We start from the raw sequence: 16,715 nt of genomic DNA, 5'->3' as shown, positions 1-16,715 counted from the left end.
GTGTGTTTTATGCAAAGTAGTTATGTTTATGTATGGATGTCTTCATATCAACTTTGGAAGGATGACATAATTTCATTTCTCTCCATAGGGGCCTAGAGGCGAGCCGGGAGTAGATGGTTTCTCTGGAAAACCTGGTGTTAAGGTACAGTGATACTGGTGTCTGGACACTCGACACCAATAGCAGTTAATAAAAGTGAGTCGATTTGTCAGGTTTATGGAGTCTATAAAGGTTACTGTTAAAGTATCTATTCCACCTAAGCTTGAGGGATCGTTAACATTGGGATGGGGGCGGTAAAGCAAAATCAATTGGTACAGTTTATTAGGTTTCAATTTGGGGATTGGATTGAATTTCAGTAACTGATGAACAGTCTAAATGTGCCGCCCTTAGGGAGAGGATGGACCTCCTGGTCCAAGAGGACCTGGTGGCGAGAGAGTGAGTTCATTCTAATCACATTTTATAGTTATAGTCAACTGTAAAGTTTGCTCTAAACATTTCACACTATCTTGTTTGTGCGTGTGTGTGTGTGTGTGCCTGTGTGTGTTTGTTACAAGGGGGAGGCTGGCTTGCGTGGACAACCAGGTGTTATTGGACTCAGAGGGGAGAAAGGACAACAGGTGGGTTTGTACTCCATCACAGCTAAGCAGAAGACATTGGGAAGAGAGGAAGTGATGTTTATGTTGTGAAGGCCAACATTTCCCTCATTGCTGTATTGGTGTTGACACATAAACAGTTGGCTGAATAGATCATTAAAACCAGCCGTCTAGTATGCTGATGTCTGTTTAAGGTTGATGTTTTGGTTTTGAATCGTCCTTTTTATAGGGTGAAAGAGGAAACGATGGTGCCCTTGGGCCAAAGGGTGATAAAGGTGGCAAGGTAAGACTCAAATATGAGACAAAGCATCCTGATAAAATGTGTTTGGGTGTTTTTACAATTATGCTCACTGTAACAATGCAATACCAATAGCCAGTGACTGTCAACAAAAAAAAGCTATTACATTTTCAAACTGTGTTTTTTTCCTAATAGAGATTGGATAAGCATATGCTATTTGCATAAGACATATTAGCTGCTTGTGCCAGACCATGTTGGTCATGGACTCTTCCTCAACAATTTGTCACATTAATGGCCACCAGGGGAAATTAGCAGTAATTAGCTCATTAGCATTCAGACACTGAGAGTGCACTACTTCTCTGTCTTGCCTCAGGGTGACGTGGGACCCAAGGGAACTCCCGGAATACCAGGAAATGTGAGTAAAGTTGGGATTGAAAAGAGCATTTCTCATTCCATTACATTGATTACAATGAGTCCATCCTCTGATATCTACTTCCACGAGCCTCCCCTACTGCACAGAAGTAGATGATGTAGCACTGCGATGTCTGTAATCGGAGCAATTTCCATTTAGTTATCTGCTCATGCATATCAGTACATAACATCTGCATAAAAGCAAAAAATATAAATTGTCCATAAACAACCAAATGATGTACTGTTCCTGGAATCATTTAAATCTAAAACACTGTGCATACTTTTAAAATGTGTGTTTTATTTTTCTCTTAGGTGGCCAATGTTATCCCTCAGCCTGGTGAACCAGTAAGTAGTTAACAATAAGTAGTTTGTTGCTCAACTGCTCTGTGAAATGTGTAATATGCCTAAATTAGTCCAGGGAGCAGAATGCACCTAAAACTTAGAGAAATGGCTTGTGATGTGCAGTAATGTTTGACTTGTACATGAATTGTTTCCAGAAGCATCTGCCCTCTTGTCTCTCCCTAGGGGAAACCTGGAGAGCAGGGAGAAAGGGGAGAACAAGGGCAACCAGGGGGATTGGTAAGTTTTCCTGCTGGAAATGCAACAATGTACTGAACTCTCCACTAGATGTCAGAAGAGATTGGAACCTAAACTCAACTACCTCCTTCAGTCGAGCCAGACCCACAACAACTCTGCATTCATTGTGCTCAGTGTTTTTATGATACTTCAGTGTTATCAATGTAATTTAATAATGTCTCAAAGGAAATCATTTTTATATATCCACTGTTTAAAATGTAATTTATGTATGGCCTTGTTAATTGCACTGGTGCTTAGATGTTCCCTCTGAAATGTCATTCTCTCTGCTCCTTGTAATGGCATCCAATATATATCACGGCTGTATTAATGAAAAATACAAGATGTTGTACACTCATATTGTGATAATTATGTACTGCCTCCATTAATTGCACACCAACATCAACTGGATTCATGTCACCATCAAATTACCACTACTCCTCATTGAAAACATTGTTTTGACATGAACATGTTATGTCATGGTTAGCACTCCTTTGTAATTTTTGGACTTACACAATAAACACAATATAGTATGATTCATTTGTAGTTAAAGTGCATTTCGGGGGATTTCTGTAATGTAACTGACCCCTGTGTTGTCTGTGAAGGGTCAAAGAGGACTACCTGGTGAACAAGGCTTTAGGGGACTGCCTGGACCACAGGTAAGGATTTAATATCTACTTATTGTCATGATTTGAAAAACATTACATGTTTTCTTTCTCTCAGAATTTCCTCAAATGATTGGCATGTCAGTTTATTTATAATGATTTTGCTCTTATTTTTCCTCTTAAAATCAGGGCCCAAAAGGTGACACAGGCCCTAAAGGAGAGACTGGACGGATTGGAGACCCTGTAAGTTCTGAGGTCTTGTTTATGCTCTTACAGCTTATGATTGAATGTCATGATAGACAGTTGTGAAATGACTGTTATTTTGCTGACAGGGTCCACCAGGTTTGACTGGTCCTCAGGGTACTCGTGGATTACCAGGCAATGTGGTAGGTCCATTTATGGGAAGGAAAACAAAAACAAATGCAACATGTGGAAAATATGTTTAAATGTCAGTAGTGGAGAACATGAACAGTGGGCCAGTCTGCCTCACTTTATGTAAGAAGTAGTACTGTATGACTATATTATCACATTTTCACTTCACATTTTCATTTCTGTGTTATAAAACATGGACAACATATATTTTCCTAAGGCCATCTTAAACTAGAATCACAAGCTCTTAATGTGACCATTGTGAAATGTAACAATTTAAATAGCCTAAAATTCTCCCCATACAATATGAAGGGCATCCCCGGAACCCTTGGACCACCTGGAATAGCTGGACAGAAAGGAGACAAGGTCAGTAACCTAATCTAATCTAACCTAATTGTTATACGACTCAAAAGACATGTCACCTAGAATGTTTGGTTCATGGTTCATGGTGCATTGGAAAAGGTTATGAACAACTGAGAGAGAGTTCACAACAGTGAATATGATCGATGAGCCACTTTGCATATGTCCTCAATTAGTGTTTCGGTGCATTAGCTAGTTAATGATGGTTCTAGAATCTGTAATAAGCATCACACTGGGTTTGGATTTCAGAACAACCCCCCCCCCCCCCCCCCCCCCCCCCAAGCTAGTGAGAGGGGGTGAGGGTGTAATTTCTAATGCACTAGTCTTGGCAATTCTCCCACCATCCTTGTCTGCACTCATTACATCCACCTGTATGAACAAAACAAGGAAGCTGAATATGTTAAGATGGAACAGGGCCAAGTCACCAAGTGTTGTGACTGGACTAAAATATAACCTAGACACCATATGCTGTTGGATATGATACTGAGCAAAAAAATGCTTGCTGGAATTCTATTGAAAGGATGTTCCTAAGGCTTGTGTCTGTAACCTTCCGTTCCAGTAATTGATCAAACTAATAGCAGCTCATAATGTGCCTGGGTTGTAACTTTCTGAGATTGGTCTCGGATCAGTGCGGCCACGAGATGGGAGGACATTTGAGAAGGGCATTTGAGTATTACTCTTGTTTCTTTGGTGCTAACTTCCCTTTGTGTTTATCTGTTACAGGGAGATTTCGGAAAGGAGGGGCAACCTGGCCCCGCTGGACGTCCTGGAGATGGTGGTGAAGCTGGACCCCCTGGACCACCAGGGAAGGGGAAAGATGGACAGAATGTAAGATAATGTATTCAAGTCAAGTCCTCCAAACCTCAATATACTCTCTCCATATGTTTTAGTCAGTACTCATCTAACATGTCACCCAAACTCTAGAAATATGAGCATAAGTTCCTTGGCATGCTCCAATCTGGCAATTCAAGCAATTAAGACCTACATATACAGTGGTATGGTTCTGGAGATAATGAATATGAAAAATGCTGAAGCATCCCTTTAACACCCTATTACAATACTGTATATCTACATGTACTCATAACCATATTACTGGTTTGTGTTTGATTATTGATTATTGGTTGTTGGTTGTGCCCACACCAGTTATGCCAGAGATTTTACCTGAGTGGGCATACGTTGCTCTTTCAGCAGCACATGCTTACTGTACGTTTTTTTTGCCAGCCATGTGGTGACAGTGCTGATGAAGCAAAAACACAAATAGAAAGAGAACTGTTTAAACATGTCACATTAAACTAATGAGAGACCACAGCAGGTCTGTGTACAGGTGTTTGGGTTCATAAAAGTTGTGTTTTACTGCCTTCAGCTGCACGCCAATAACCCATAACCTCAGGCATGTGGCAATACTCCAGTATATGTGTACAAATACGTTATGACAATTTTACAGTTAAACCAATTTCTCTCACCCTACAGGGAAAGGGAACAATGTTACAATGTTAAATGCCAAGTGATACAATCTTACAATACGATGGCCAATCTTTGGGTTAATCATCATGTCATTTGTGATATTTTAGGGGCAAACTGGACCACAGGGAATTCAAGGACCTCACGGGCCAAAGGTAAATTTGTTTACCTTGAAAAAACACTAATACCTTTACCCTGCCACTGGAGGTGGTCCTTTTGTATGCACAGGTGCTCTCCAGACAGTGAAAACCGCCTCTGTTTTTCGAGCTTCAGAAGAAAAGCAATCCATTTTCGTTGAAAGCTGTAAAAGCAATTTCTCTGACCACCATACTGTGACCAACACACTGATTTAACAACAGCTTTTTGTGTGGGGGAGAAAGCGATATTGAGGGTATGGGATAGTAAAGGCCATAGATGGGCGTTTGCTGCTTTTCTATTTCAAGTATTTCACCTTTACATTCTAAACACAGCTTTAGATTGGATTCTCTATATAGAAATAAACACAAATGTTGTTTTTCTTGGCTCACTAGCTCCTTCAGAAGGGGCACAGTAGCCTTGCACAGTAATACTCTGAGCTAAACATTATTTAAATGGTAGAATTGTAATGACAGAAGTATTGGATTTTGTATTGAGAGGACACAATAATGCGTTGCTGTTCTTTTTCAGGGCCAGCCTGGTCCACAGGGACTGCAGGGACTGCCAGGGGATAGAGGTTCTTCAGGAGAGGGCAAAGTCGGATCCCCGGTATGGACACACACACACACACACACACACACACACACACACACACACACACACAACCTTTGTTAAATTTGCTGCATATTTTCCACGTCTGAAAACATCTTTGACTTTTACAGGGAATTCCTGGGCCCAATGGTGAAGTTGGACCTGTGGTATGCTTTTGTGTGATGTTTGACATTTGAGACAATTTAAACAGTGACAATGTTTTGAGCCAGCCTAAATTGTCCTATGTTTGTTTCCTGGTCCAGGGCATGAGAGGTCTTCCAGGGGTTGCTGGTCCACAGGGTCCAACTGGACACAATGTAAGTACTCTAAAACACACTGTTAGGCTCCATACACGTCACAATCGCTCCACAAAGGGTTTTCATTCTCACTCTGTTACACTCTGCTGACCTAGTGGTAATCATCTCTAATTAGGTGGAAGTATCCAAATTGGCAATACAATCCCTCCATTCTAAATCACCTGGAGCCAATGAAAACACACTGTGTGTGGCTATTAAACGGTGACAGCTGTAATTTACACCTCCCTATTGTCTCGGTTGGCAGGGTTTGCCGGGAAGACCAGGAGAGAAAGGACCCCAAGGCGAGCCTGTGAGTAAAGTCCTTTACATGGCCTCTGGAACATCTGCAATATCCACCATCGGAACACAGAAAAACGAGTTTCACTGCACTGACATTAAACATTACATTAAAATTTTGACATTTAGCAGATGCCTTTATCTAAAGTGACTTGCAACAAGTACATTTGTCTAAAGTAAGTGAATCATCTATACATCAGTCATCATAAGAACAAATCTATGCAAGGACCAAGTGCCCTTGGCAGTCACAATGCCAGAAGAAGGAAGGATTACTTTTTTATTTTTTATTTTTTTAATTAACAGTAGAGGAACTGTATGGAGTGGTAGTGGGCGGTGAAGAGGTCTTTAGGAGGCACAGTCAAGATGTAGCCTGAAGAGATGGGTCTAACAGTAGAGGAACTGTATGGAGTGGTAGTGGGCGGTGAAGAGGTCTTTAGGAGGCACAGTCAAAATGTAGCCTGAAGAGATGGGTCTTCAGTCATGTTGGTCGAACGTATCAGGAAATCTATTTAAATTGATTGAATCAATAACACTTGATAATCAGTTTGAAATGTGTAGTCCAAATCATCTTTGTAGCACTGGATAATAATGGACTAATCATCTTCTTCAGGGGAAAGCAGCAGATTTGTCTCAGTTGGATCTCAAGGTAAGAAGAGCTCCACTTTCACAGCATTGTTTCGTCTGTCATGTTCAATCCCAAGACAGATTGACCTTTTAATGTTTTGCCGTTGTGCTCAGGACGTGTGCTCAGACTGCCCCGCAGGGCCGGCTGGATCACCTGGTCTGCCAGGGGCACCAGGGGACAAAGGACAAACAGGAACACCCGGGAAAAGCGGACAAGACGGCTACCAAGTAAGGACAAACATCAACGGCTCTGCTATTTCAACTGTAGGACATATGGATAAAAGTATCCATCTCTGGAAGTTAAACATGCCTATTTATTCATGTGATTACATGATCATCTCTTAATCACCCATTCCTTGCAATTATGGACTATTTTAAGTTTAGCTATTTCAAAAGTAGAAAGCAGTATCTATGTGTTTCTCAGATAATAGCCTAGTGTGAGGCACCTCTGCAATCAATCACACTTGGTTTGAGTGACAGAGGGGCAACAGGGTGTCTCTGCATCATTAGGCAGGCCTCCTTTGAGGGTTAGGAGTGACTGATTATAATCTGGCGACAGTATTCTTGATTGTGTTTTTGGAGAGACCCTTTAGCTGGATAGAGACTGATGGTTGTGCTGTGCCATTACAGGGGCAGCCAGGCCCAACTGGTCCCCCGGGATCCCCAGGAGCTGACGGAGGAAAGGCAAGTCCTGCACCACACCCTTCCATGAAAACATGAATGAGTTCAAAAACAGCCACCCTTTTGTTTCCAATGAAAACTTACATTGGGTCAAGTTTAGACCCCTGCAACAGGAACATGCATGTGCTACACCTTTAAACGTGCAATCTGTAATTCAAACAACAACAAAGCAGGCTCCTTGTTTTGGTAAAAAGCTGAGATATGGGGCTGGAGAAAGGTCACCGCTTTCAGTTTAATAGATGTGATGGATGCAAGGACTGACCATCCATGACTTCAAAATTATAGTTTTAACCATGTTTTGAAGCTAAACAGTGTTTGTTTACAGTTGCGTTGTTTACAAACATTGGAGTGAAATAAGCTTATATTTTGGATTCTGATGGGGTAAATCAGTTGAACTATTCTTCTAGACAGTTGTAAGTTATATTCTTCAAGAATCAAGGGCTATATATCCTTAATTTACAACTCCAAAAATGGATGTACCAATTACAGATTGCCCCTTTAGTGTTCACATATTCATAAGCAATGATTACCAAGGCTGCAGATGATATGTAATGTTTGTACCACAGGGTGTAAAAGGTGACAGAGGACCCCAGGGGGGGCCTGGAGAGAAAGGTGAAAAGGTACAGTATGAAACCTTCTCACAACTCACTATACTTCAGTTGCTTTGAATGGTGGTCACACTTTACATTAAGTACACACATACCTGTGTAGTTACTCTGTAATTACTATAGTAACAACATTGCATTTACATGATGCTATGTACATAGACATAAAACAGAAGTAATTGCATAGTAATGGATTCAGCGGGACTGTGCTATTGTGTGTATTTACAGGGACACACAGGACCACCTGGGCACCCAGGTTCTGCTGGCATCATGGGTCAAGCTGTAAGTACCTAGTGCCACCATATGCCATTGTCCATCATTCTGCTCTCTTGCTGTTTACTGCAGACTCAAGGAAGTGAGTCTGGGCCCTTGTGTCCGTTTAGTCATGTTTATCAGCAGTTTATTGTTGTTATGAACTGAGCGTTTGCACAGTTATGTGATTTTTTTAATTTTATTTATGCTGTAATTTATTGTAAATAGATTAAATGCTATCAGAAGGATCTCAGGCGTATACCTTCATTCGATTGAGAATATGTTTGCTTCATGTGTGCTGTCTTTCACTCCAGTTTCTTGTTGAGATGCATTGACTGACTCTCCCTTATCTCTGTTCAGGGTGCAGATGGTCAGCCTGGGCCCATTGGGCCGCCAGGATCCCCTGGAGAGAAGGTGAGGCAGTACTCAATGTGCTTACAAACAGCACACTGTTACCCCCGTGTCATCATTTATAGCCCTTCCTGCCACTGGCATGTAGGTCAACTGGGCTGAGGCGTTTGGTGGCAGGGACATTAATCATCACTTATGAATCTATGGCCCGTGTTTGTTTTTGTCTTCACCAGGGAAAAGAGGGACTCAAAGGAATCCAGGGACCACCAGGTCTGCCAGGCTTGATGGTGAGGAAACTATGTTCATAAAGTTTTGAATTACAATGGTATTGACAATGACATGCACTGTAACCTTCATCTCAGTCTATTTCAGAAATATTGAGTGTAAGCGATTGTCATTGTGGACCATACTGTATGTGAACAGTTTTAAAACTAAAGGTTAATCCTTGCATGTGTTTGTTCTTCAGGGGATGGCTGGTAAAATAGGAAAGGATGGAAGACCAGGGGAAGCAGGAGAACCTGTGAGTATATGGCCTCTGGCCTCATTTGGTTACCTGATCATACTGTATATCCTGTAATGTACATGATTTACTAACACTTAATAGACCTTATTTAAGATCATGGCATAATATGAAACTACTGGCATACTGTACTCTGTTAAATGACTTTGTACACTGACTTTTTGCTATGTTCTTAGGGTAAGCAGGGTGAGACAGGCCCACCAGGCAGAGATGGACTCAGAGGACTTCCTGTAAGTAACTTTCTGGTTAGACCTAATTGCTGTATCTGTGTGGTCCTCAAAGCCTATGGAGAAATCCGTCTTATTGACATTTTTCCTCTATCCATACAGGGTTTCAAGGGCCATAGAGGAGAGCCAGGACAATCAGGTTCTAAGGTCAGTGTATCCACGTTGCAAAATTCATAGAGAGGACATCATGTCCTATCATTATCCAAAAAAGTTTGACTTTACCAGTACAGTATGTCTTCTGTGACTTTAGGATCAAATCATCTCACAGTAACATTGTGACACATGGCCACCTCCACATGTCTCACCTCCTCTAATCATGTCTCACCTGCTGCATCGTCTCTCACTCAACCCAGTCCCTCAGGAAGCAGCTCTGCTCCAGTGGTGTGACCAATAGCATGGCTCATGTGCTCATGCAGCCTCAGCCCTTCCAGCCTGTACTTCTCTACCGCATACACCGCTTGCTCTCTGACAGCAGAAGACTTGTTATAGCTACTTCCTGTGTGAAGTGCATCACCAGCGAATCTCTCTTAGAATGAGAGGATCATGCTGCTCAAACTGCATCGAACTTTAATATCGATCGCATGGATTTTATATTTTAGACTGGGTGGATTGGATGAGTGTGGCACATCTCCACTGTGTCTCTATGAATCCACACCAAAAGGGTCAAGGGTGGGATTTATCCGAATTGCTTTGGATTCCACCATTGAAGTGATTTATGAACAAATCATTTTATCTTAGCACTGGAGCAATAGTCGTAAAATGATTTGTTGCATTGACACGTTTCTGTATTGTGCCAACCAGGGTGAAGACGGAAAGGCTGGGCCTACTGGGAGAGTAGGAATGCCTGGGAAGGATGTAAGTGAGGCCATGATTGTATGGAATTAATCCTCAGTCATCAACATGCAAACATGTATTAAAGTGTTTTTTTCTTATTTTTTTCTAAGGGTATTCAGGGCCCCACTGGACCACAGGGTCTCAATGGTCCGAGAGGAGAACCGGTGAGTGACCTTTTAGAGTAGACATTAGAGAAGCCTTACCCTGACATTTGACACAGTGAAGCAGATATGGACTCAAATTGACACTAATCTCTCTCTCTCTCTCTCTCTCTCTCTCTCCAGGGTAAACCCGGTGAACCTGGACCATCAGGAAAATCAGGAGCTCCTGGAACTCCAGTGAGTTGATCATACAGTAATGTACTGTATTCTATTATAATGTACATTTCACCTCACATGACCGTTCACACCTTAAAACTGTAAAACTGCAACATGCATATGCAGTAAAATGCTTATTTAGCAAGCTTAGGAAATTCTTCTGCCCTGTGGCTGGTATAGCCAGCAAGACATTAGGCACACCAAACCCTTTTACATGTGAATATTAATCTATTACAGCTGGCATGTCCCACCACAAGATCTTTTAATGAGATTTACATCCAGACTGTGTTATGTTCATACAGAAAGAGCTTCAGCTGAGTGTTAATCTCACCCAGTCCTCTGTAATGTGTGGGGCTATGAGTATTCAACAACAGTGTGCCACGTGAATGCCATGTGACAAGTACCCAATGTTCTCCCTGTGTACTACAGGGCCTTTCGGGAGCCAAAGGAGAGGCTGGAAACCCAGGATTACCAGGGTTTAGCGGCCCTAAAGGACCTTCGGTAAATTGGGATTTGAGTTCCTTGGATGTAAATGTTATCAGTAATCACCAGGGCTTTAGCTATGTCTAGCCCTCATGCCTCAACAGTTCCAGTTGATGTTCTTTCATAAGAGGATTGTATAAGTCTTGATGCTGGCCGTTTTACATTTATTTTGTCAGATTTGTTTATTGAATTTCTCTCACTTCTGCCTCTCTATCTAGGGTCCATCTGGTCCCGTTGGACCTGAGGGAAAACAGGTATAGTAAGCACCTGGTGGCGCTAAAAACCCTTGATTGAAGAAATAGATTCACATGCCATAGTTATGTAAATCCAACTTCTCTTTTACAGGGGATGTCGGGCAGAGTAGGTGACCGTGGTGTCAAAGGAGAGAGAGTGAGTACGATAGCACCCTGCCATATACTGAAGACAAACCCTAGCCACACTCAATATACAAACTAGCCATGCCATGTCATGTCTGGAAGTATAACTCATTGGGAAGACTGTGCTACAGTATTTTCTGTTGATCAAGTTGCAACACTAAATGTTGGTGATTGGATGGTGCTCTCTAACAAACAAACTATTGCTGTAACCTGTCTTAGGGTGACTCAGGTATCAAGGGAGATAAAGGACCGACCGGAGAATCAGGTATGCCTGGCAACCCTGGAACTCCAGGCCGTAAGGGCCACACAGGGATGATGGGTATGTCAGGGCCCCCAGGTGAGCTAGGATCAACTGGGCCAACAGGATCACCAGGACGCCCAGGTCTCCCAGGCCCAAGGGTGAGTACTGGACTATGTTCCCCCCACTGATGCTGTACATGTATTAAAAAATTGTACACAAATGTACGGATCAGTATAACACGCGCATTTTCCCCAACACAGGGAGAGTCAACATCACTGGAGCAAATGAGAAGGCTCATCCAGGAGGAACTATCAAAACAATTAGATGGTGAAGATTTTTAGCCTGAATATCAATAATAGTACCAGTAGGATAAAACCTGCACACTTATATTTCGATTGAATAGGTTGTGCCGGTTAAGTCAATGATGAACTGTATGTCTGTGTATGCCCTTTCAGCCAAAATGGCCTACCTCATGGCCCAGATCCAGCCAGCTCATGTAAAGAGCACAGCGGGTCGACCAGGACCACCTGGCTCTCCAGGTAAAGACGGTAATCCTGGTCGAACTGGTTCCCCTGGAGACCCTGGTATGCCTGGCCAGAACGGAGGAGATGGCCTCAGAGGACCTATGGGTCCTAAAGGTGCGTATCTGTTTACAGTACAATTAACCCACAATTCAATTTAATTCATGGTATCAATTTGTATTGGCTACGCTTATCACAGATATGTACGTGCTGCAACAGCATAAAACTGAAAATCATACGTTTTTTTTTGTGCCCTCCAGGTGAAAGAGGATCTAGTGGAGAGAAAGGAGAGGCTGGTGTTGGACAGAGAGGAGAGAATGGTCCAGCTGGTCCCATAGGTAAAGTTTCACTGTAACTGCAATTTGGTTGATGATTATATAATAATAATAATTTATTACATTTATAAAATGCTTTCCATTATTCAAGTGCACAAAACCCATAAAAGTTAAATTAGAAAAATTGCTAAAAACAAAACAAAAGCAAAAATAAATATATATCACCGTATCGTAAAAGCAGCCATCAAAGTCTAGGAGGATAGGATATACAGTATTCAGTTTGGAATTCCTCATAAGCAGTGGCTCCAGTTTGAGTGTGTTTACCACTCTGCCCTCCAGGTCCGGCCGGTATGCCGGGTTATGGGAAGGACGGGATGCCAGGAGCGACCGGAGCTCAGGGTGAACCAGGAAACCCTGGACCTCACGGTCAACCTGGGCCCGTTGGACCCACCGGCCAGTGTGATCCCTCCCAGTGTGCCTACTACGCCAGCCTGGCATCACGACCACATGTTAAAAATGTAAAGGGGGCTTAAGACACCCAGCGGTCAGCTTGAAGTCCAGCTATTTATGAACTCGTCAGAATGAATCAAGAACTTTTTTTTTCTTTTTTTTTTTAAGGTGATAATAACCTCAGTTTGGAGGCTCGAGCAATGTGTGCTGCCGGTCAGATTGTTGTTTTTATTTTTGCTTTGTTATTTTGGGGGCGAGTTTGGTTAGGTGGTGAAAGTGGGTTTGGGGAAGGGCGGTGTGGGGGCGGGTGATGATATCATCATCAATAATTACTTTCCATCAAGGATTATTTTACTAGTCCAACTAAGACTAACTGTCAGGCTCGCTGGGCTATGATCAAGGACACAGTTAAAGAATGGCAATTTACTGCCTCCAAATTAAGCCTTAATAACGGTACTGTATCAATCTCTGCTTAGCCAAACCTCATCCTGGTAGTAGGTTTACGTAGATTTAATTTAGCTCAATCACTGCTCACCAAATTGATCCACTACTAGGGGAGCTCCTTTGGGGTGAACTCGTAAAATCCAGTCAGCGAATAATCTACTTTATCTTTATTGAAGGGAGGATTTGCCATAGTGGAAAACAGTGTGTGAGGCACAATCGCAAATATCAATAGAGTTTCATTGATCTTTCATTGATTGATGAGTATCTAATAGGCATGTGGATGGTTGTTAAAAACTTTACGCATTTTCTTTATCTGTACGTTTTTTGTAGTGCAGTTATCTGGAATGATAATGGGCAGTCGTGTCCTAAGTACTGTTCAGGGTGAATACTGATCACTCAGATTCTATGTGTATCAGTAGCCCATATAAAGATGGTGACCATATGCTGTAGCTTTGTCCCAAAGCTACAAACGAAGATGCTGATTCAATAATGGAAGCCATTTGCTAGGCATTAAGTGCCATTTGTACAGAGTTTGTTTGTTGTGTATAATACCCTATACCTAAAGACTCGCCTCCTTAGGAAACCAAACTTCATTTAGGCTTGAAAGGCCGTCAAGTAGACATGACAGAGGATAAGATGTGAGAACAAACTGAAACTCACAGACCAATCGATAGGTGCATGTGACTGAATCTTTTCCGAGAATGTATTGATTGAGTGTTGTTGACAGAGTAGCCATTTGGCTCCTTCTAATGGAAATAGTCCCATATCACAACATTTCTCCTCTCATTTTTTTCTTTAATGGCTCTGGTGATTTCTGTTTCCGTTCCTTTTCCCCTGGATGGAGTTTGGCAGTAAACAGTCTGGGAGAAGGTGGTAAAATCACAGCCTTTGTTCCCCTTGTTCCTGAAAAGCTGCTCCTTTCATGCTCCTTTCACTTCCTTTGCGGTCTGTCTAGCTTTGGTTGCCCCAATTGTGAACTGCAAATGTGTGAATGCTTCCTGTATTCTGATCACTTAGGTCACCGAGTAGACTGTTTGAAGGTTGTCTTCCCTATGTCCCTGGTGGACCAATTAAAGCTTTTTTAAAACATAAGCTGGGAGCCTGTAACAAAACCATGGATAGATCACTTAAAGGTTTGGTTTGGTAGAGCAAGGAAAAGCAATGCATCGACATTAAGAAGAGATCTGCAAAGTCACAATATGAATCTGGATTTTTTGCATTCAGTACAGTTTTGTGTGCAATGCTTGCCAATGGCTCTCTTCCAGGAATCCAACTTGGAGTTCTAGAACACAGGCAGACACCTACAGTGCAAATGTAATTTGCCATCTGCAACTCAGGTCACTTTGTCGAAGGTCATCCAATGTACTCTCTCACACATTTGACATAATCCAAATTTGCAGTGCCTGATTTGCCAATTGTGCCCTTGTTTGGGTCTGTTGCAGACAAAGGGTTGTACTCTGTAGTGTACTGTAATCATCACTGGCTTTCATACAGTGACTCCCACCAGACAGTGATGATGTATGGACTAGACTATCATCAATAATAACTATTGATAGTTGTGCAATTGAAGCCAGTAGGCCAGAGAGCAGCAACAGAGCAGCTACAGTGTTTTTACATGTATAGAACAGTACATAAGCATGACCTCAGGTCATCATGACTGTAATCCAAATTTCAGGTCTACAGGAAAGTGTGAATACCAGTAGGAGCAGGTTTGCATACAAGTTTTATCATAATCTGACTGGATTAATATCTAAAATGGAGATTCAGATTGTGTAAATGACATTGCTTCTTGCCCCCATCAGTAGGAGCATTATAATGTCTGATGTTTGGTTTCTGTGCTCCACATAATAAATGCATATATATGGCTTTATAATTTCATTTTATTTGGCTCGTTACATATACATTTTTTACATTTTATTACTCAAAACAACTAACTGTATGTCACTGATTGAGGGTTTTTGTTAAATTATACTGTTAAATTATTCACAGTTTGACCTACAGTACGAGTACATGCAATGTGAGCAATTGGTAAAAACATAACTGTGTATCCTGATAGATTGGTGCTTAAATAATCTAAATTAGTGGTATATTTGTAAGTATTGGAAAGGTATATACTGTACTGTATGTTGTAATAAAGACTGGAACAGATCCATTTTATACAAAAGGCTTTTCCTTTTATTTGTGAGTACTCTTGCTCATACTTGCCTCAAACGTACAGACATAGGGTCCATTTCTCAGAGTTTACTTCTATTAACTGGTAAAGAAAGATTGCTTACTGTTAACATATGACTCACTATTTCAGTTATGTGTTGTGTATTATTCAATAATAAGGCATTTTGCTGAGGTAATCCTTTGAACAGCTCTTGTCGAATATATAATGTTAGTATTTATGGCCAACCTTTAACCTTTGTAACATGAAGGGACCTGTGGTAACAAAGGGATGCCCTTGAGCAGATGAAAATACTAGGTCCAACAAGTAGCATGCTAAAGGTCACATTTGTCCAATAAATGAATCTCTGGTGTGCAAAGCATGTTGACTCTCCCTCCAGTAACCTGGCAACTGTGGACGACCCTGCAGACATCTGTAACCTAGACCAGTCAAAGCGGAATAGGTCTGTAATGATAACAGGGATGTGTGGTGATGCTCCGTACTGTATCTGCTGCTGTGGTAATACTGTATACATGTTCTTTTGTTGATGACAGACCAATATACTGTATTTACTGTGGTAACTATTGTATACTTTTGAACGATGCCTTTTTAACTTCAGTGTTTCATAAGAGGACATATAAACTGTCGGTAACATCAACTGTTTTCACGTTAAAAGATCATGGGACCCATGAAATATTTCCAAAACAAAACAGTTTATTACAGTACATTGTTAGAAAACAACGAGGGAAATATGCCAAAAATGACAGCAGTGTTGATGAAAATGTTAGTTCATTTCTGTATTCCAAAGCCATGGCCTCATACAACGTCTGTAAAACGTATATGTTTTTAAGATGAAGGGACTGAATCAAAACATGAACTACCAATTGTGTGTATGGCTCATGATGGTAGTGGACTTCTCCATTTTTAATGAATCAAAGAAATATGAGTTTGCAGGTTGGTTTCTGAGATACTGTATGTCAGACATCATACTGTACATAGAGATATGATCTTATTCTAACAAGGAATTAGACATTAGTACATGCATAAAATAAAAATAAAAAATTGTGATGCCAACATGATTGCCCAGTTTTTCTGCCAAACATTCAGAAGGTATTTGAGTAAAAGAGTAAGCTTGAAACTGAGTATTGACTAAAACAGCATTCATTGAAAATAAGTTTAAAATTTGATAGATTTCTCTTTGGATAGAACATTAGCAGCTGTCTTTGAATCAACACCATCAGATAAGCTAACCCTCTACAAACTGATGCATCAGTCCAAAGATGAAAGTTTGAAAGATCTATACAGTATTCTACAGTATTTGTCTCTTTTTCTGTTCCTTTGGTTTCTCTGTGTTCCGGGGTCCAATTGAGACATTTGAAGACTCCGATGGATCACCACTCAATTGAGGTTGAAGACCCCATTTCGTTGTTGCTGTGA

General features: G+C 41.4%; 1 protein-coding gene across 1 annotated transcript in view; it reads left to right on the top strand.

Annotated features, from left to right (window-relative positions):
- Positions 1-13,230, top strand: part of col22a1 (collagen, type XXII, alpha 1) — a gene marked incomplete at its 5' end in the record, with an annotated part of 36,743 nt that extends 23,513 nt beyond the window's left edge. The window contains 38 exons of the mRNA XM_083681145.1: positions 89-142; positions 389-433; positions 553-615; positions 821-874; positions 1,203-1,244; positions 1,553-1,585; positions 1,766-1,819; positions 2,419-2,472; positions 2,608-2,661; positions 2,751-2,804; positions 3,100-3,153; positions 3,871-3,975; positions 4,719-4,763; positions 5,275-5,352; positions 5,466-5,501; positions 5,598-5,651; positions 5,896-5,940; positions 6,538-6,573; positions 6,666-6,779; positions 7,182-7,235; positions 7,799-7,852; positions 8,066-8,119; positions 8,450-8,503; positions 8,674-8,727; positions 8,907-8,960; positions 9,137-9,190; positions 9,290-9,334; positions 9,989-10,042; positions 10,132-10,185; positions 10,306-10,359; positions 10,768-10,839; positions 11,040-11,075; positions 11,167-11,211; positions 11,418-11,597; positions 11,700-11,766; positions 11,895-12,077; positions 12,221-12,298; positions 12,575-13,230. Of these exons, the coding sequence (XP_083537271.1) occupies positions 89-142; positions 389-433; positions 553-615; positions 821-874; positions 1,203-1,244; positions 1,553-1,585; positions 1,766-1,819; positions 2,419-2,472; positions 2,608-2,661; positions 2,751-2,804; positions 3,100-3,153; positions 3,871-3,975; positions 4,719-4,763; positions 5,275-5,352; positions 5,466-5,501; positions 5,598-5,651; positions 5,896-5,940; positions 6,538-6,573; positions 6,666-6,779; positions 7,182-7,235; positions 7,799-7,852; positions 8,066-8,119; positions 8,450-8,503; positions 8,674-8,727; positions 8,907-8,960; positions 9,137-9,190; positions 9,290-9,334; positions 9,989-10,042; positions 10,132-10,185; positions 10,306-10,359; positions 10,768-10,839; positions 11,040-11,075; positions 11,167-11,211; positions 11,418-11,597; positions 11,700-11,766; positions 11,895-12,077; positions 12,221-12,298; positions 12,575-12,768 (2,514 nt within the window). The 3' untranslated portion in view covers positions 12,769-13,230. The remainder of the gene's footprint in view (positions 1-88; positions 143-388; positions 434-552; positions 616-820; positions 875-1,202; positions 1,245-1,552; positions 1,586-1,765; positions 1,820-2,418; positions 2,473-2,607; positions 2,662-2,750; positions 2,805-3,099; positions 3,154-3,870; positions 3,976-4,718; positions 4,764-5,274; positions 5,353-5,465; positions 5,502-5,597; positions 5,652-5,895; positions 5,941-6,537; positions 6,574-6,665; positions 6,780-7,181; positions 7,236-7,798; positions 7,853-8,065; positions 8,120-8,449; positions 8,504-8,673; positions 8,728-8,906; positions 8,961-9,136; positions 9,191-9,289; positions 9,335-9,988; positions 10,043-10,131; positions 10,186-10,305; positions 10,360-10,767; positions 10,840-11,039; positions 11,076-11,166; positions 11,212-11,417; positions 11,598-11,699; positions 11,767-11,894; positions 12,078-12,220; positions 12,299-12,574) is intronic.
- Between the last annotated feature and the right edge of the window lie 3,485 nt (positions 13,231-16,715).

Source organism: Argentina silus (assembly GCF_951799395.1).
Source record: "Argentina silus genome assembly, chromosome: 11".
In the NCBI taxonomy this organism is placed as follows: domain Eukaryota; kingdom Metazoa; phylum Chordata; class Actinopteri; order Argentiniformes; family Argentinidae; genus Argentina; species Argentina silus.
This window is presented reverse-complemented; position numbering and strand designations above follow the sequence as displayed.